General features: G+C 39.9%; 2 protein-coding genes across 6 annotated transcripts; one reads left to right on the top strand and one right to left on the bottom strand.

Moving 5' to 3' along the window:
• Positions 1 to 974: 974 nt before the first annotated feature.
• LOC309497161 (uncharacterized protein) lies at positions 975 to 18,496 on the bottom strand. 3 transcript variants are annotated; one of them, XM_082167381.1, is made up of 12 exons: positions 18,296 to 18,496; positions 16,016 to 16,174; positions 7,637 to 7,723; positions 7,376 to 7,528; positions 6,433 to 6,570; positions 6,011 to 6,094; positions 5,252 to 5,742; positions 4,809 to 5,136; positions 3,885 to 4,686; positions 3,567 to 3,776; positions 2,533 to 2,954; positions 975 to 2,214 (listed from the first exon to the last, which is right to left on the bottom strand). In XM_082167381.1, the coding sequence occupies exons 7-12, from the start codon at positions 5,497 to 5,499 to the stop codon at positions 1,036 to 1,038; spliced, it is 3,189 nt and encodes a 1,062-aa protein (XP_082023507.1). In that variant the 5' UTR covers positions 5,500 to 5,742; positions 6,011 to 6,094; positions 6,433 to 6,570; positions 7,376 to 7,528; positions 7,637 to 7,723; positions 16,016 to 16,174; positions 18,296 to 18,496; the 3' UTR covers positions 975 to 1,035. The 3 variants fall into 3 exon arrangements, 1 of the variants encoding a protein (XP_082023507.1); XR_014205432.1 differs by lacking the exons at positions 975 to 2,214; positions 2,533 to 2,954; positions 3,567 to 3,776; ... (5 more) ...; positions 7,376 to 7,528; positions 7,637 to 7,723 and adding exons at positions 13,869 to 14,165; positions 14,297 to 14,367; positions 14,879 to 14,945 and having other exon boundaries at positions 18,296 to 18,451; XR_014205433.1 differs by lacking the exons at positions 975 to 2,214; positions 2,533 to 2,954; positions 3,567 to 3,776; ... (7 more) ...; positions 16,016 to 16,174; positions 18,296 to 18,496 and adding exons at positions 13,869 to 14,165; positions 14,297 to 14,367; positions 14,875 to 15,989.
• Positions 18,040 to 19,929, top strand: LOC309497208 (uncharacterized protein). Of its 3 annotated transcripts, none has more exons than XM_082167456.1 (5): positions 18,040 to 18,112; positions 18,515 to 18,640; positions 19,167 to 19,476; positions 19,555 to 19,684; positions 19,773 to 19,929. In XM_082167456.1, the coding sequence occupies exons 1-5, from the start codon at positions 18,064 to 18,066 to the stop codon at positions 19,866 to 19,868; spliced, it is 711 nt and encodes a 236-aa protein (XP_082023582.1). In that variant the 5' UTR covers positions 18,040 to 18,063; the 3' UTR covers positions 19,869 to 19,929. The 3 variants fall into 3 exon arrangements, with proteins under 3 accessions (XP_082023582.1, XP_082023581.1, XP_082023583.1); XM_082167455.1 differs by having other exon boundaries at positions 19,552 to 19,684; XM_082167457.1 differs by lacking the exon at positions 18,515 to 18,640 and having other exon boundaries at positions 18,059 to 18,112; positions 19,552 to 19,684.
• The last annotated feature ends 839 nt before the right edge of the window (positions 19,930 to 20,768 follow it).

Here is a 20,768-nt window from a genome sequence, read left to right as displayed (position 1 = left end):
TCTTCGTGTGGGAAAATCACGCATTTATATTACACTGTTTTCTATTGCAGGTGCTCACCGAGACCGGGGTTCGAATCCAGCTAAAGCCAACTTTTTGTAATATTTATTTTTTAATTAAATAAGCATTTTTTTGAATGCATACTGTTCCAGTGTTAATAACATATGCATATGTAATTTGTTTGTTGTGTTTTATTGATATTCTTTCATGAAAAAATAATGTTATTTGCATTATTATGCAATAAACAAAGATGCAACCCATTAAATAGTAACTAATAGGCTGAAAAATGTCTGTCACAAGATGTACAAATTATATTTTTATATACAAATGTTATAGTGTTGCAGTGTACTGATAAAATATTGTTGTAATAAAGTTAAAGTAAATAAGCTATTTTTTTTGAATGCATACTGTTCCAGTGTTAATAAAACATACATATATAATTTGTTTGTTGTGTTTTTTGATATTCTTTCATAAAAAATATAATTACCAATGGAACAGTGTTATTATTTAGTAGTTGTTGTATTACTATTGATCCGATTAAGTGTTTTTTTTAGGTTACATTCAAATAAGAAACTTGCAAATCTGTTATTTGTAATGAACAAAGATGCAACCCATTAAATGGTAACTAATATGCTGAAAATGTCTATCACAAGAATAACAAAATGTACAAATTATCTGTTTATATACAAATGTTATATTGTTGCGGTGTACTTATGAAATAGTGTTATATGAAGGTAAAAGTCAAAAAGCAATCACTTGCCAATTTGTTTTTATTTTACAATCATGCCAACAGAACAGTAATGAATATTAAAATGTTAAATAACATGTTTTAAAAATAAATAAATAAAATGAAATGAAATAAAATAAAAAACAAGGAATAAAATGTTAAATAAAATGTTAAATAACATTTAAAAAACATAAAAACATAAATTAAAATGTTAAATAATATTCAACACAAGTATTATCAATTGTGAACTATTTAAACAACTGTTAAAACACACGATATACACGATACTATATACACAAAAATATATACATTATTTGGAAAAGGTTCTCCGCATTTCCTCTAGCCACACCTCTTTTGAAATCGTCTCAGTCTGTGGGCAGTACACCCTGCCCCTGTACTGGCTATGTCCTGTTGCACTTGTTTTGAATTGCCCACATTTTTTACAAGTGTTGGCCTCAACAGTTCTCCTGTAGGGTCTCTTGGGCATGGCGTCTGGATTGGCAGCTGGTGCAGCGGGTAAGCGGGTGCCCTGTACAGCTGTTGGTTGTAACAGTGGCTGTATCAGTTGCATTCCCTGGACCATGGGGATTCCCTGGATCATTTGCACTCCCTGGAACATTGGTGCACCCTGGAACATTGGCGCACTCTGAAACAATGGCACACCCTGGAAACCTGGTGCTGCTGGCATAAGTACGTTTGGCACCATCTGCAGTGATGCTCCAGGTGCTGATGGTGTCAGCAACATCTGACTCTGCGCTGGTGCCTTGGGTCTGAGAGGAGGTCGCCCAACAGAAGTCTGCCTCTGCTTTGCCTGACCAGCTGTGCTCTCTGGTAGCTTGTACTGGTGCTGCTCCCCTGGTTGTTCTAGCCCAGTCCGTAGACGTTTGGCATCCTGGAGAGGTTCATGAGCTTCAGGGAGGGGCTGAGGCAACTGAATGCCCTGAAGCAGCACATACAGCTCCTGCTTCTTCTGTCTGTTGTTGTACCACTGAATTAGGGTGTTCTGGTTAACCTCCACCAGCTGCATGGATGTTCCTCCCATCACCAAGCTGTTGCCCAGTACAAGCTGCCTTATCCTGCGATAGTCTTGCAGGATCAGAGACCATCTCGACAGGGATCCCTTGCCTTTTCTTTTGGGGCTTGGGTGGACAGTGCAAAGTCTGATGAAGATGGTCTCCACCAGACGGCAACAGTCAGGCCACTGAGCAGGAGTGCTGCTTGCACCCAGCACACATCTGATGGTGCTCTCTACACCAGGGTGAGTGGACTTCTTTGGTACTTTGAAGCGTCCACTCAGCAGTCTCTTTCGGCATCGACTGTCATACACCACCCGCTCCTTGTCCCGGTCGTCCAGATTCTGCCAAAGAGTGATTATGGTGTTGGCTTCCTGGTTGGTCAGGCTGAGGGCTGTGTGGGCCCGGAGATCCACCAGATATTCTGCCAGCTGGTCCACATGTTGATAACCCGGGACATTTTGGTAGTCAACAGCCTATTAAAAAACACAAATACGCAATACAATTATTACATCACATCTGTCTAATGCATCAGTCCATAACTGATTGTGTTATTTTCCTGTTTATCACAGTAAAGCTTCTTTGACACAATCTGTATAGTACAAAGCAGAGAGCGCTATTCTTGACATTTTCTTAACATGTTCTTTACAAAGCACCAAAGAAATAAAGATGACTTGACTTGATGTGTATTTGCAGCTTACAAATGAATTTAGGTTGTAGTCTGGATTTAAAGCACTGGATGTTAATTCATCATAATTATTCTAGCTAATCTGAAAGACAGCAGTGGTATTTACCGTCTCTTCTTCATCATCATCCTGACCAGCATCCTCCGGCTCTGAGGGGAGAGTTGAAACAGATGTTTCAGAGGGAACAGGTGTGACAGCAGTCCCTGAGGGTCCAGGTGATGAAGGAGACAGTGTGAGGCCTTGTGTGGGGTCAGGGACCAGTGAAGGAGATGTGGAGACCAGTGCAGATGTGGCACTGCTGGTGACCAGGGTGGAAGAACCCGGTGTCAGTGTGGAAGAGGGTGGTGACAGAACAGCCTCCGGATCTGTTATTGTGTGATCCTCGCTGATGTCACAGAAGCCCTCATCTTCCTCTCGCTCCTCCACACTGAGGTCCTCAATGAGCTCTGCTGTCTGCTCAGAGTCTGGGTTCATGTCCTGCAGCGCCTGACCAGTCTGCTGGAACAGATACTGCACTCCAATGAGCTCACCTGAAATAAAAACAACAAACAAACAGAAATTAAATACAGTGTTGTGTATCATATTTGATACATTAGGCTTCTGTAGTAGCTCATATAGTGTGAGAATATAGAGCTCATCGTCGAGGAGAAAAAAATAATTAGCCCAAAACCTTTAATTATGGGGCAAAACATTAAATGAAATGCAATACAATAATGATTGAGAGAAAAGTCTGATGATCATTTTGATATTTACATGTAACATGATTTTCTAATCAAGTGAACCTAAGCTGCTTCAGTCTAGTGACTAGTCATTAAATATTACTAACAATATAAAAGTTATTCTTACAATTACTTTATAAAAATCAGTAAAGGTTTCACAGTGAAAAGAAACGTGAAGCACGTGCTGAAGGTGGACACTTTTACAATTATACTAAAAGACTTTTACTAGCTAAAATATGGACTATAAATCAGACGACAGAGGGCATGTTTCCAGAAAAGTTTTGATCATGTTGATAATTTAGAGGCCTTTAGAAACTTGCATATCAATTATGATACACTCGACTATAGGTTTAAATCTGACATATAGACGAAGGTTACACAGAAATTGCAAGTTGATAAACAAAAAAAAAAAATATTTCTCACCGGTGTAACTTGCAGGGGGACAAAACGTGGGGACCACTTTCCTGCCAAACAGCTTTTCATAATTGCTGTTTACACAGTGAACAAGTTCTCCAGTGTAGCTGCGCAAAGCTGATGGTTCCGATGACAGGGAAGCCGCCTCCCGGTCCTGGTTCCACCGGTGTAGACCCTCCAGCAGATAAATCTGAAAGTTCAGACTGTTCGCACTGGTCCCTGTAAATAGACAACAGTGTTTAGGGGCTGTTAAAGAAACACACAAAGACACTTAATGCTCTTTCTTTACACATGCACAGTGTGTATGTGTGTGTGACAAAGACATACCTGGGATGAAACGGTTAAGGTGTAAATGAAAGGACTCAAGAGAAGTGGAGCCTCTGGCACATCTGTATGTCTTCAGAAGCACGCCTCCCTTGGATAAGCTCCCCGTCTCTGTATAGAGCACAACACCAGGGGGGTCTTGAATGCATTTCACATGCTTCTTCTGGACATTCCAGATGTGCTCCATCCTTTCTCGGTCCAGGAGAGGAACACCCAGGGAGTCTTTGCCCTTGCTGCTCAGGAGCTCTGTAAGCAGCCGCTCAAGGAGAAGGATGGTAGTCTCCTCTCCACAGGTCCTCCTCCGGCAATGGAGTGCCAGCTCCTCCCTGGTAAGATGCTTGATGACATCTTCATCTGACAGCACAGGCCAACCCTGGGATATCAACAGCTCTCTCTTTGCTTTGCGAAGCAAAGAAACATCAGCCGCATCCCACTCAAAAATGCACGCTGACAGCCGTGACATGAAGATGGGATACAGCTGATGGGCGTCAGTTGTACACCCCATGGCAATCCTGCGCATAAAATGCCAGATGTCCAAGCGAATCATCAGATCAGGCCAACCTCTGAATCTGGTTTTGAGCTTGGTCTCACCCACATCAGTGCAGCAGCCACAGTCCACGTACAAAACAGCAGGTGGATCCACACTAGCCTGCTGGTACCTTTTCACCAGACCATCAACCATCATGTCCAGTCCCGCTCCTTCCTGCGCTGTCAGCACACTTATGAGTACTTGACCAAACTCATTGCCAACAGAGGTAAGCCAGAGTCCTGTTCCCCTTGCCGTCCCAGCCAGCTTCTTAGTGATCTGCAGTAGATGACAGGAAGCATGCAATGTAATGAAACATCACACCATGTAGAATATGATACTCATGCTCTGATAATGATATAACAGTAAACAGCATAAATTAACAAAAATTCCCTGCTAACCTTTTTAGTGGAATCCATCTTCAAGACTGAACCATACGTGGATGTTATCCTTGCATGGATTTCATCCAGCCTTGTCAGGATGTCTTGGCTGTAGACGGTGAGCAGCCACTTGCAGCTCGGCACCACTGTAGGCTCTGGGGGTTCCTGGAACTTTATTTGCGACACCCCGGGTCCTTTGAGGAAGTCCACACATTGGGTGGTGTACCGGGCCAGACGCTGGAGCCACTCCTCGCTGTGGTTCTCACGCAGCTGTTTAATGACCCGCGTGGGACTGTTGCCTAGACCACGCTCACGCAGGAGCCGAATGACTCTCATATCACAGGCATACCTTAGGAAAAGCAAAATTCACACATTCATATATTTTACATATTTGATTTGTAAAGTATTTGCAAACATATGTGATATTGGGCTATCAACTGGATGTGGAATGAAAGTGTACTTACTTCCGCGTGAGGATGACCCGAAACTCAGAGCGATGGCCCAGATCCAGCTGTTGCAGGACAGCCTGACTCCAGGACACATGCGAGGCTTTACACTTGGTACAGATGAGGGTTTCTGTGACCATGTTGTACATCCTATCGATGTCCAAAACCTGCCGTGCCCTTTTGTGCAGACCGCCTCCTGTCAGCTGATGCTGCCCACAGGCAGAATTGGGACAGATAACCTTGACCTTCCACAACTTGTACGGCATCCACAGCAACAGAGCATGGCAAAAAAATCTGTCTGGAGCTGGAGCCTGATTGTAGATAAGTGCTGGCTGTGGTGGGTAATACCAGAGCTGTAGGTTGTCTTGAAGCTCTGGTTTTCCCTTGGGCCCCGTTTTAAAAAGCCTGCTGGCAATCCACCTGTGATCCTCTGGTGGCAAGGTCTCCGACCACAAACGATGCAGTCGAACTGCAGATGCAGCTTGCAATATTGCCCCCGAAGGAGCAGTCTGTGAAGGAAAAAGACAAAACATTTAGTCTAGCAGGTCATTTATTATATAATTAGCGCTTTATCTATCCAAGACTACCCTCATATAAAATAGAAAATATTGGATGTCAAATACATACTTAAGGTAATAGAATAAAATGTATACATTTGTTCCAAAAGGTTTCAGAATTGTCTCAGCTGCTAGCACTATTTTGTGTGACTCTATGGAGTTGTGACAGTTAATATGCAAATTCAATTATTTTAGACCAATAAAAATTTAAATTACTTACCGAGACAATAGTGCAGGAGTCTGCAGGACTGGTCACATCTGCAGTGGTTCTGGAGACAGAGGCTGGAACTCCAGGGTCTTGTACCTGTACAATCAAGCAATGAAATATAATACATGTTGCATCTATAACAAGAGAAATTTTAACTAATCCTAGATGGAATTATACAACACTGTTCAAATGTCTAGGTTCAGTAATATTGTTTTTGAAATATAATTAAAATACAGTCTAAAACAGTAATAGTGGGAAATAATTGCAATTTAAGATCGCTGCTTATTTGAATCTGTTTTCAAATGAATTTAATGCATCATTGCTTCATTACAGTATCAATTTCTTTATAAACAAATACTGACCCCACCAACTTTTGACAGTAGTGTATATAAAATCTATATCTAAATCATTATGCCAGTACTAACAGTACTTACAGAGACAGAGGTGCTTGGTGTAGGGGCGCTGGACACTGCTGTGCTGGGCTGGTCAACAACCTGAGACGGTCTCCTAACCACACTCAGATTTGGCTTTGCAGCAGATATGTGGGACCCACCAAATCGTGGCTTGGCAAACTAAAAAAGGGCAAAACAAATTCAACGAAAAGACAAATTTAACGTAACAGCACATTGGAAAAAAATATATAAAAATGTAAAATGAGTAAATGAGAAAATATCTATTCTTCCTATATTTCATTGTATAACTAAAGGAACTGCTTTCATTCTTTGTCTTAATTTGTTTCTGTGTATGACCACCCTCTGCTATTTATACAGACTGAAATAAGCACAGTTAGAATAGAAAAATGTGTGGTAAGGTATTGCTAGAATGTGAGTATATTGTAATTCAACAGGAACCTTTAAAAATGACTTAAAATCAAAACTAGTTTGCACATAGTTTGTAAGAGAAAGCGTTTATTTGTTAATGAAGTAATGAAGGTTACACTTGAAATGGCTACAAAGCAGATGCATGATGACTTAATTAATAATACATGTATAATTAAATGTGCATAAGTGGAATATTACCTGAGAGATACAGAATGAAAGACGTAGCTTCAATAGCCAGTTGAAAAAGATCAAGAGAGATGCCATGACGGACGTGAGTGTCCTTTAACCAATAATGGCAGAGCCCAATTAGAGAGGAAGAGGAGAATACGAGAGCAGAGCCCAGAGAAGAAAGAGAGATCACATAGGTTACATTGTTCTTTCACCATTTTACTTGATCATGTGACTAAACCCACCTGAGACGGTCACCCCTGTACAAGGTGTGACAGCTGGCAGGTACAGTAGGTGTAAAAACATACCAGCCATTTCCACTGAACTTAAACCTTTATACTTTAAAACGTATATTGAAATTACAGTTCTTTTTAAAAAATGTTATTACCTTTGACAAACTTGGTATTATTTTCGAAGCAGATGAAGTGGGCTAGGGTGGGAGCTGATGCTGACTCTGCTCCATGACCTCCAGTGGTGGTCCAGTAGCGGCAGACTGTTGTTCCACAACCCTTGGTGCTTGTCCACTAGAGGCTGTGGCCTGCTTAAGACAACCACAAAAATACATAGGATTCAATCATTTTTGAACGAAAAGAATTTGTTCAGTAAATTATTTAAAAAAAATATACAAGTTACATCTTCACATTATTACCTTTTGAGTGTGAAAACCACACATGCACTTGGGGACCGCTCCGAGCAAGGTCGTCTGGCCGCGAGACTGCATCGGACATCTTTCAATCTGTAAACATTATGACACATTTAATATAGAATACATGCATTTCTAACTTATCAGAATGAATGCCAAATTAATTTATTGTCATTTTCCAGGACGTGTGTCATATTTATTTTTATTCATGTTCTTTGAAGGGGAGATACAAACTGTGAAATTAGAGAGAAAGAGAGAGTAAAGTTTGTATCCTCCTTTAAAAAGAGAAACGAGGGGAACATCTCACACCTTCAAACCATCCATTCACTCAACATCCCCACCCCCACTCTCTCAAATCTCTGAATCTCCCAGTGCAAAAAAAATGTCTTTAATGTATTTTTTTTTATTTTTTTTTATAGACTAACATAAATCTCAAATGCCTGCAACATTATCTACATAAATATCTATAAATAATAATCACATTGACTTGAATGATTGGAATTAGAATTTTTACATGAATCATTGAATTATTTAAAATGAAGGAATAAATAAATGAATAAAATTCATTAAATAACCTCGGGTGAGCATTATTTTTCTAATAATTCAAAGGCCCGTCATCAATTAGGCTATTCCTTACTTATTCTGTCATGCAAAGGTGACAAAAGCACACTCACCTTTTGATACACGTCATGCCACTTTTTCTGTCGAGGAGCTGGCCTGTTACCCTCATTTGACGGCCAAACTCCTGTGCTGGCAAACTTTTTTAGCCTTGAAATCCAGTCAGCATCCGACATGGCTTTATGGGATTTTTTGCCAGACATTTTCTTCTTTTTTTTCGTTTTATTTTTTTTGGGGGGGAGGGGGGAGGGGGGGGGGGGGTACGGGGGCTAGGTTAAATCGTTTTGGACAAAAGTTGTATTAATAAAAATGATTTCTTAAAAAGAAAGCACACACGACATATTACAATATGCGTTCTTACCTGTTGTCCGAAAATACAGTAAAGGTTACAGCAAAATATTTTTCGCGGTCCGCCGTTAAAATGACGCTGCCTGACCTCCGTGACAGTGATGCTCGACGTCTTTTTGACCTCTGACACGCCCCTGAGGATTATGTCATTACTTCGTACACCTTCGGCTTAGTTCGGCAACTTGATTGACACTTGGCTATTCACCTAGTGGTGATAAGCGTAAACGTGCCGTCGACATTTCCTTGTACTCTGATTGGTCAAATGTTGAAAATGATAAGAAAATATTGTACTCTGATTGGTCAAATGTTGAAAATTATAAGAAAATGTTAAGAATGGGGCTCTCTGATTGGCTGCAAATGTTATAGTGCTTCGACGTGATTGGCTGTGGCGTTCAACATTGTTCAACATTAGCCCCATATTGTCGGACTATCCTTCGGCAGCTGGCGTTCAGGTCGCAGTCTCCCCTGGAGGTGTGGGTTCGAATCCCACTTCTGACAAACCCAACCTTTGGCTGCGGCCTCAAGCTAGAGTCTTTAACCCTCTGGCAAGTTTACCCAGAAATGCATTAGTGTTGACCAAGCACTGCGTTTCAGTTCACGCTAGAATGAGCCAAACATTACGGTAACACTGACCTGCATTACATGGACTTTAAAGTAACACTTTAGTGCAATGTATGGGATTCCATGGCATTTTCGTGCAATTTTCTTGGAATGTCAAGTCGTGACATTTCATGAAATTGGACATGTTTATAGAATGGAGTTCAACGGAATCCCATGGACTGCCGTTTTTGTGATGTTTACCGGAAGAAGAACTTGTTCATGAAAGGCTATTCGTGTTTTTGTTTTTTGGGGTGGGGGATGCAACGTGATTCGTGGAGTTTGACTGAAGTGATGTCATGGACTGAAGTTTTGGGGAGGCAGTAGAATTTCATGGCAAGGATTCTTGGAAATTTCTTGGAATGAAATGTCATGGGTATTGGGGCATGGGGTGGAGTGTCATGGCAAAAGATTCAAGGAATGTCATGTAAAACATTACATTAGCATTGACAAGACATGTCATTAGAATGAAAGAATTGTATTAGCCTTAACAAAACATTGTAACAACACTGACACATATTGCATGAATAGGAGAGTAATACTATTACTGCCTTTGTTCAACATTAGTCCCACAGAAACACTGGATTTCAATTTACATTGCATATGAAGAAATGAACAAACGCACAAAAGGGAATACAGAAAGCAGCTCTTTTATTTACACGCTCCCCTGTATCAAAAGAGCACCAGCCTGCCCCGTGTGAGGCTCAAACTCACGACCTTCAGATTATGAGACTGACGCGCTGCGCCAACGAGGCATGTGCTGTGACGAGTTGTGAGCGGTGAAGCACTAGCTTCTAGATCATCTGCCATTCGGTGCAGCTCCAACAGCACTGCTCACCCTTAGCCGTCATGTCAGGATGGACGAGCGGTCTAAGGCGCTGCGTTCAGGTCGCAGTCTCCCCTGGAGGCATGGGTTCAAATCCCACTTCTGACAAACCCAACCTTTGGCTGCGGGCTCAAGCTAGAGTCTTTAACCCTCTGGCAAGTTTACCCAGAAATGCATTAGTGTTGACCAAGCACTGCGTTTCAGTTCACGCTAGAATGAACCAAACATTACGGTAACACTGACCTGCATTACATGGACTTTAAAGTAACACTTTAGTGCAATGTATGGGATTCCATGGCATTTTCGTGCAATTTTCTTGGAATGTCAAGTCGTGACATTTCATGAAATTGGACATGTTTATAGAATGGAGTTCAACGGAATCCCATGGACTGCCGTTGTTGTGATGTTTACCGGAAGAAGAACTTGTTTATGAAAGGCTATTCGTGTTTTTGTTTTTTGGGGTGGGGGATGCAACGTGATTCGTGGAGTTTGACTGAAGTGATGTCATGGACTGAAGTTTTGGGGAGGCAGTAGAATTTCATGGCAAGGATTCTTGGAAATTTCTTGGAATGAAATGTCATGGGTATTGGGGCATGGGGTGGAGTGTCATGGCATAAGATTCAAGGAATGTCATGTAAAACATTACATTAGCATTGACAAGACATGTCATTAGAATGAAACAATTGTATTAGCCTTAACAAAACATTGTAACAACACTGACACATATTGCATGAATAGGAGAGTAATACTATTACTGCCTTTGTTCAACATTAGTCCCACAGAAACACTGGATTTTAATTTACATTGCATATGAAGAAATGAACAAACGCACAAAAGGGAATACAGAAAGCAGCTCTTTTATTTACACGCTCCCCTGTATCAAAAGAGCACCAGCCTGCCCCGCGTGAGGCTCGAACTCACGACCTTCAGATTTTGAGACTGACGCGCTGCCTAACTGCGCCAACGAGGCATGTGCTGTGACGAGTTGTGAGCGGTGAAACACTAGCTTCTAAATCATCTGCCATTCGGTGCAGGTCCAACAGCACTGCTCACCCTTAGCCGTCACGTCAGGATGGCCGAGCGGTCTAAGGCGCTGCGTTCAGGTCGCAGTCTCCCCTGGAGGCGTGGGTTCGAATCCCAGTTCTGACAAACCCAACCTTTGGCTTCGGGCTCAAGCTAGAGTCTTTAACCCTCTGGCAAGTTTACCCAGAAATGCATTAGTGTTGACCAAGCACTGCGTTTCAGTTCACGCTAGAATGAACCAAACATTACGGTAACACTGACTGCATTACATGGACTTTAAAGTAACACTTTAGTGCAATGTATGGGATTCCATGGCATTTTCGTGCAATTTTCTTGGAATGTCAAGTCGTGACATTTCATGAAATTGGACATGTTTATAGAATGGAGTTCAACGGAATCCCATGGACTGCCGTTGTTGTGATGTTTACCGGAAGAAGAACTTGTTCATGAAAGGCTATTCGTGTTTTTGTTTTTTGGGGTGGGGGATGCAACGTGATTCGTGGAGTTTGACTGAAGTGATGTCATGGACTGAAGTTTTGGGGAGGCAGTAGAATTTCATGGCAAGGATTCTTGGAAATTTCTTGGAATGAAATGTCATGGGTATTGGGGCATGGGGTGGAGTGTCATGGCATAAGATTCAAGGAATGTCATGTAAAACATTACATTAGCATTGACAAGACATGTCATTAGAATGAAAGAATTGTATTAGCCTTAACAAAACATTGTAACAACACTGACACATATTGCATGAATAGGAGAGTAATACTATTACTGCCTTTGTTCAACATTAGTCCCACAGAAACACTGGATTTCAATTTACATTGCATTTTACATTGCATGTTTGTTGTGTTTCATGGTACGGGTGAGCCCAGTTTGTTTTTGTTGCCGTTTGTGGAGCCTGTGGTGTCTAGAGAGACCGCGTTTTTTTACAGTGTGTTCAGGGGACAGGCAGCTAGCGGATAGTGAGGAGATGTTTGCTGTATGTGACAAAAAATGTTTTGGCCTAAAAAACGCGTGACATCACTTAGAGCACCTTTAACAATCAGCAATCTTTCTCCAACAGTCTTTTCTTGCTTTGGCAGCACAGACCGTATTGTTTCGAGCTTGAAATACATATTTAAATTCATCGTAATTCTGAATGATTATCTCTTGCTCCTCCGCGGAAAAATATATCGCTCTCGCTCTACCCGCGATTGGTTGTTCAGCGTCGACGTCACTCTTTTATGTGCACGCGCGCGTGGAGTAATCATAGCTTAAGGATCAAAGCCTGAGTTGACAGAGAAAGTTGATGAGCTGCATCATGGTACCAATAAAGCCTGATTGCATCGGTTTGGTTTTGTCAACTCAAAACCAATCCTGTAACCCCGAGTTTGTTCAGCTACCTTCATGGTACAGGCCCCAGGACTTTGATTTATGGTCTTGTGTGTGTGTGTGTGCGCTACTGCCATCTTCTGTTTAATTAGTTTAATACACCACAGCCTTTATATACTCCTGATAAACTTTTGCTGCGTTCCAAACCGCATACTCAATGAGTAGGTACTTAATTTCAATAAGTACTTACTTAACGAGCGCTAAAAGAGTAGGTACTTTATAGCCAGATCTCGTTGAGTATGAATGCGAACCGGACATCTGCCATGTTGACGTTGTCATGTGACCTACGACGCGTTATCACAAGAGCCACAACTTAAAATATTTGAACGACACGTTTAACGTTAATTCATCTATCTGTAAATATCTTGATATTGATTAAACTTGCTCATTTTGTGGTCTTTTTGAAGAAACTGCTGCCCATTTATTTTGTGAATACATTTAGGGTTGATTTAAGTTCTTATATTTAACCCTACTAATGTGACCCACCGTTTTATCCTTAACGATATAATTAATTTTTATTACAAAATCCCCAAATTGTCATCTCTTGAATATGTTGTTAATTTCTTTATTTTATATCCAAACATTTTCAGCCACAAGCAAAAGTGGCAAACTGCTTTATGTTTTCCTCTTTTTCTTGATGAATTTAACTCTCGTTTCATCCCTCAGGCCTGGGCCTATAACTAACAAAAAAAATATTTTTTTAAGTGTATTATAACTAATTATTTAAGAAAATATATATTACGATATTCAACCTTGTAGGTTCTTTTTTCCTGTGTATAAAATCTCATATTATGTATGCAAACCCATGATTGATATATATGTGTGTGTATATATATATATATATACACACACACACACCTCATAACACCAGTAACTCGACAGCCCTACCTAGGACGGTTTTCTTCAGCGTTTGTAATGTCTGCACAAAGGGCAGCTGTGCAAAGATTCGCCTTTAGAGAAAACTGTTGATTTTATACTCGAAAAATTTAAGTATCATTAATATTAAAAATGAATATTACCCCAGAATGAATTGCATTGCTATCCCACCCCAAAACATACAATAATAACAACGATAAATGCTGACCAATACTTAATTATATTACTTTTTACTGAAAATAATTCAATAAAACAAACAAAATGTAATGTGTCATATGACATAGCTATGCAAGAATACATGAATACACTCTAGATGTGTATATAGTGAACATTTTCATTCAAACAATAAATAAAGCATTAATAAAATAATTATATTTTATTTACTGACAACAATGAGAAATATTAATAAATTAGTAAAAGAATGAATCAAAGTCACCATCACACAATAATCAAATGCATATACAAGTCAACACATGAAACAAAGCTTTATTCAAACTACAATCATGTATGTAGGCTACAGGCACTGAACCCCACATCCTTCTGCCATCTCAACACAGCGGTTCCCATTCTGCGGTTTTGTGCTCCACAATCTGAGGCAATAAGGGCAGGTGGAGTGATGGAGGGTCTCAGAAGGGCAGGTGGAGTGTTCGTCCATGGCACCATCTCCAGGATTCAGCTCTGGGCTCCTCATCCTCAGTGCTCACACCAGCCTGCTGACATTGCAGATCCTACAAAAATGCACAAACATAACACAAAAGCAGTCATTTCAACCGCACAATGTCATTTGATTTCAGTATTATTTAGAGGACAAAAACGCTTTTTTTCACAAATGCCGCCATCATCTTTCCTTGCAGGTCCTGCTCCACCACAAAAGATCTGCAGCAAATGCACAGAAATCAAGAATCAGAAAAGTGCTGTAATAGCTCTGTTTGAAATGACAATAATTAAAATAAACTACAACTTAATATTTAAATAGTTGTTGTTATTCATTTCTGTAGTATACTCACTCAAAGCCTTTGATGGCAGCATTCAGCTTCATGAGCCACTCTCCACTGGATAAACACATGTTCATCCGACCCTGTAACATCCAGAGAAGATTCACATTACCTCTGTGATTTATGAGCTCAACACTACATTTACATGTTGAGGTTGTTTTAAATTTTTATCCAACATAAATGTCCCTCAATTTATCAACAGTAATGGACAAATAAAATAGATAACTTATGTTTAGTTACTTTATAGATTTGTTCTACATAATAGCACACATTCATCACTCAGATGTCTATTTCATGTTGTGATGTGCTCTTCTGCAACTTACTGAAGATTTTCCTGTCAGGTGTAAATAGACATTTAAAATAAGCGTCTTTAAGATGTATATGGTTTATGTAAATCCACGTTAGAGAAGTAACTTACGTGTCCTTACTGGAGCTCCCCTGTTAGCTAACGTTATACATAATAAAACGTGTTTTTACAGCAAAATCACAACTATACTATACTGTGTAATGTCTTTACACCTTCAGCAATTCAACAGTTTACTCCACAGAAGTTCAACACATGCAATTTTAACACAAGGAACCGTGTTTACTCACATTTGAAAGCACCCGCGTCGCCGATCTCTGCTATGTTTGATAATGACGTGTCCTCTCGCGTGGCCTCCTGGGATAGAAGAGTATCCATCGGATCAGCACTCAAAAATCTGTGTGGAAGCAGTAAGCCATCCGGGAACTTCTCGCCTACTCTTTTATGAATACTGATGTTTCGAACGTACTGCTTCCTTCACGTACTGTTTTCGCCTACAATATAGTAGGAAAGTAGGCATATTCGTACGCACTTAAGCCCGAATCTCGCGATAATTAATACGTCACCCAGGTAATTCTCGCCTACTCTTTTGGATTCGTACATACTTTTTCGCTCGCCTACTCTTTTTCCCATACTAAATAGTAGGGAAGTATGCGGTTTGGAACGCAGCCACAGTTTTTCCCTTGGTGGGAGTCATGGGACACATTGAGCAGCCTTTTAATGTGCTTTAATGTAATTATGCCCTTTAGTGCAAAATAAGTGATCCATTACTCCATTTTCCAGGAAGACTTTTTAAAATTTAAATGCAGAATTTTTTTTACAGAAAATTACTATTTTAAAAAAAGTTTTATATAGATTGCCTGACAGCAAACAGACAGACTAAAGGCTCATAGGGTTGTTAAAAAGAAACTGTGACATTGAAGGAGGAAATGTACAGTATTTATTTTCAAAGCATGGGATAATTTCTTTTAAAGAATATTTTAAGTATTGCTGTGTGACTAGGCAGACCTTTATGAATGATTTTGTTGTTGTTTTCTTAAGAGTATGACATTAATAAATGTAGTTTTTTAATCATTATTAGCCTAGTTTTTCAGAAAAAAACTTTATATTGGAGAATTTATATCAAACATCTCAATTTGTGATTTTAAAGGTACATTCAGAATTTTTATGAAACAAATAAAACTAATCTAAACATTGAGAGTTGAATACTGTGGTTGATTCAAAGCTTTCTCACACAGTCAACCATCATCTGAGTGTTGCATTATGTTCTGTTTAGTGTTGTTTTCATGGACTTTCAGGGGGAGTGGGAAGGGGAGGCAACACCTTTTATTGCAATGTAAATGATTGATGATCGAAGCAAAAAGTTATGTTATTGACACAAAGAACTAACAAATGTATTTATTATTATTATTTCAAAGAGCTTCTACCTGCTCCAGGCATTGCAGGGCTGGATTTGATGATATGACAGCAGGTTGTTCATGATGTGAATCTGCCTCTGGAGCTATTGCAGAGATGGGCGTGAAGCCTTCGTCCTCCTCCTCCTCCTCTGTTGGAGAAGAGCTCAGCCCCTCTGCATGACTCATGAGCTACACACACACACACACACACACGCACACACACACACACAGTGCCGCTGCTAGCCATTTTGGTGCCCTAAGCATAATTCTTTTATGATGCCCCCCACCCCGACCCCGAGAAAAAAAACGTTTGTTTTTGTCAGTTTAACTTACCAAACATATAACTCAATACCAATAACACAATAGCAGCATCACAGAATAAAACTTAAGAACACTAAAAAGAGAAAGTAAAATCTTCACAGCTTTGCTGACTTTGTAAACATAGCCTATGTAGAATAGCCAACACACACTACACATTTGAAAGTGCAAACTTTTCTTCAGTAAACAGAATAGCAAGATAAAAAAAAATTATCAAATTAATCCAGACATGTTTTTCCCAAATTCAATGTCACTTTGAATAAATTACATTTATTAGACAAAATATTCAAACAAAGAATCTCATACCGGAAACAATTATAAACATTTAAAACTGAAAGCATGGCAGCCAAGGAGTTCTCCCCCTTTATTCCTTATTTATCAACTATTTGATAAATATAATATAATATAAAAGCATAATAGAATGAGGTGCAATAATGCACACAATTAAACAGTATTGTTTGCTTTATATCATTCATAATGACATTTTATATTTTTTATATATTTAACAGGAATTGTTAGCCTACCATGTGCACTGCACTGACTGAGAAAGTATTAACCACCGTCACGTCAAAATAAACCATAAACTACTGCTCAATATCTAAAGAAAAATTGTAAAGAAAGTAACAGCTAGCTGGCGTCAGTTATTTGTAAAATATGTAATGTTTAACAGTAAAATCTCAATTTAGCTTGCACCGAAGTTATAAGTTATAATAACATAGTTTGCTAACATTAACGTCGGCAAGTTCGAGGCGCGTTACGATTAGCAGCAGCACATTTCCCGTATTTAAGAATTATTAAACATGGACTTACCTGCAAGTGATGCACGGGCATCATCTCGCAGTTTCTTGTTATTTCTTTTCTCAGATCCTGACTCCTGCTGTCTTTTAGGGGCCATTTCCAAAAAAGTTGTCTACTGTCTGTCTGTCAAACTTCGTCCGCGCGAACGCGTCCTTCACAAAGGCGCCCGCGCGAACAACCGGCACGGACCATCCAACGCGGGGGGGCGGTACTTTCTAGACTAGAGCAATTAAATGATCTTGTTCCCCCTTTTTTGTTACATATACATGGCTAAAATGTGCCTAATAATATTTCTATAGGCTAATGAAATAATATCGGCATTATATATATTTTTTCATTAGGCTATTTTTGGTGCCCCCTCAGCACTTGGTGCCCTACGCACAGCGCGTGATGCGCGTGGTGGGAGCGGCGGCGCTGCACACACACACACACACACGCGCGCATTTACTTTTAAAATGATATTTTTATCAGCTAAAACAATTCATGAATTATTTGGCACTGCTTTACAAACAATTAATTTTGACTCTTAAATCTTAAACTATGCCTCTGCGTGATTTGGAGCACGTTTGTAGAATTGCACATATTTTTTGTAGCAATTTTTTTTTTCTGACATGCTTTTAAATATGCAAATGAGGCATTGTCTAATCAATTTCCAGAATAGGAATCTGAAGAAAGGATAAAGCCAGGTTCGGAAAATCGGTTTTACAGAGGAGATTTTGCATTTTTCCTTTTTCCATAAATAAGAAAATATTGTCAACAGCCAGAAATAAGAACGTCACCATGTTTTTAGGAAAACAATGTTGTATACAGGTGTAGACAATTAATAATCAACCTCTCCTCTAATTCGACTCAAGCGTTTTGGCTAATCAGTGTATCATGAGTAAGTTAATCAGTTGGCTGAAAAAAGAGCTTTTTAATCGATTTTATGTCTTACATGTCACAATAACAGACTGACAGTCACAATGGCTCCACATAACGCAGCACCAACGGACGTCACACAAAGTCATTCAAGTAACGTTAAATTATTAATAGTTTTAATTGTAAAACAGTATTAATGGTATTTTAGTCATATTAAGCCGGTTTCTATCTAACGTTGTGCGCCACTGCTGTGTGTTCATTTTCAACTTAGTCACAAAAACGACTTTTAATACAAGTATTTAATGTAAGACTTGTTTATTTTGATTCCAACCTTACCATGTTGTTGTAGTTAATCGTGTTATCTCTTGAGACTCTATTTTTAAAACTTGCCTTAAATGTCTATGTTCTTTTGCCGTGAAGTCTTTAACTCTCTGCAGTTTCAGTCACTGTTTAGGTGCGCGCGACACGGTCTCCATAGCAACTGCTCCAGCCTACGAGCGTGGTTGCTCCTCCTTGACAGTTTCTTTCTTTCTATTTATCTTTAATTTTGTGCAGATACGAAGTCGGTTAAGAGGCGCATGGATGTATTTAAACGTAGAAAGCCGTTAACGTTCTCGCCGACGCGCCGACGCGGTTTGGCCGTCATATCCCCTCTGCAAAAACAGGACAGCCGTGAAACTAGTAAGGAATAAGGATGCTTTCCCATGCTGTATAAAATAAAGCTGTAACTAAAATCTATCCAAGTTTAATATAAAGAGGTTGATGCCCTTGAAAAAAGGGCACTCTTTGGATCAGAATTGTATATTTGCATATTTCTGCAGTGTAGTATGCATACTATGCACACAAAAAAGGTGCATTACCTAAATAACCTACACTTTCCAAAATGTGCAGCAGCATAGACTACACAGAACACAATTTCCCTCAATGCAGTACACTTGTTAAGAATGGAAAAGTTGCATTTGTTTTTCATTTGATTGGACTGCCAGGACAAGGTTAGGTGAACCTGTTTGAAATGTTTAACTGCATAATATCAGCTAAATAAAGTTGGTAGTATGCAGTGCAGTATTCACCTCAGTTTGAGCCATAGACTGTAAAAGGTTTGAGCATCCTGACTGCACTGGCCTGGTGCTTTCACAAGAGTGCAAATGCACATCAAGCGCACCATTTGTGACAGAGCCTATACCTTATTCACTTGTGACTTGACCAGGCTCTGCAGGTGATGGCTCTTCAGGTGATGGCTCTTCAGGTGATGGCTCTTCAGGTGATGGCTCTTCAGGTGATGGCTCCTCAGGTGACGGCCCTTCAGGTGACGGCCCTTCAGGTGACGGCCCTTCAGGTGACGGCCCTTCAGGTGACGGCCCTTCAGGTGACGGCCCTTCAGGTGACGGCCCTTCAGGTGACGGCTCTTCAGATGACGGCTCTTCAGATGACGGCTCTTCAGATGACGGCTCTTCTAGAACATCTTCACCTGCTCATTCAAATGACCCATTAGAAGAAATCACCTTTGAAAGGCCCAGGTACAAAGGTGAAATTCACTTTCAACAATGTTTCAGTTATGCTTTTAAGAATAATATAATTCTTTACCTCATCAGCAGGCGTAGACGTCAAAGATCCTTGACCTTTACCTGTCCTCAGCCTTTCTCTTTTGATGAGCGTGATTCCATACAGAGAGTCGAGCGTGAGAGGAGGTTGCGAGAGATGCGCCAGAGGCAAGAACAGCAATGGGTGAGTGTTGTACTCTGAAAAATCTGTTACTCTGAAAACACTAACTTATCTAATTTGTGTAAATCAATAATTTTGACTTATTTTCCAGAGTTCAACATTTAAAGCCCATCCGGTGAGGAGATACAAACCTCTTCAGCCCATGAACCATTCGAGACCCGTTCACAACCGTCTGAATAACGTTTAACAGATTTAAGTTTTGTCTTTTAAAAAAAAAAAAAAATTGTAATAAATAAACCCTTTTTGTACTGACACGTGCTGTGCTCTTGAATTTGGTAGTCAAATAGGTGAAGTGATTGTCTAAGTTTTAAAAACAAATCCCATCTTAATTATTTTCTCTATCTAATCTAATTGATTATGGGTTGTCTTTGTTTTAAAGGAATAATTCTTGTTAGCTATTCCTTATCCTTATAACATGGGCTTGTTTCTTAATGATATCCTCCCAAAGTGTTCCCTTTTTTATGCTATTCATTAAGTTTCATAAAAGTGCCTGAGCTTGAACAGTAACTTGTTACAAAAGGTACTGCATAACGGGAATGACCCACAACAATGCTTGTTCATTTGATTTGTATTAGTGACAAGGTTTAATCTTAACTTAATGCTACAGCAATACAATTACAAATACCTGCTTGGAAGACTTAGTAGTGGTCCTGGCTAAGATTTGTATGCACTTCATCTAGCAGAGATATCTCAACTGTTAAAGACTAATATGACCCTATTGAACAACGTGGGATGTGTGCCAAAATCTCTACCGGGACAAAAGTCCTAAAAATGACCACAACCGGTGACACTATTATCACACTACAGGTGAATGGGTGACACACTACAGGTGAATGGGGGACCCCCCCCCCCCCCCCCCCCCCCCCCCCCCCCCCCCACCCATAGATATCCTCATACATTTCTACCAGTTTAATCTTCATATTAAGAGAAATACTTTTTGTATTATACTTTGTCTTGAAAATAAAATACAATATGCAAATTAGGCTATATTTTATTATGCAATGTGATTCGTGGAGTTTGACTGAAGTGATGTCATGGACTGAAGTTTTGGGGAGGCAGTAGAATTTCATGGCAAGGATTCTTGGAA

The sequence above is a fragment of the Leuciscus leuciscus genome (genome assembly GCF_965113295.1).
Source record: "Leuciscus leuciscus genome assembly, chromosome: 4".
Lineage (NCBI taxonomy): Eukaryota > Metazoa > Chordata > Actinopteri > Cypriniformes > Leuciscidae > Leuciscus > Leuciscus leuciscus.
Note: the sequence above shows the minus strand (reverse complement) of the source record. Positions and strands in the feature narration are given on the sequence as shown.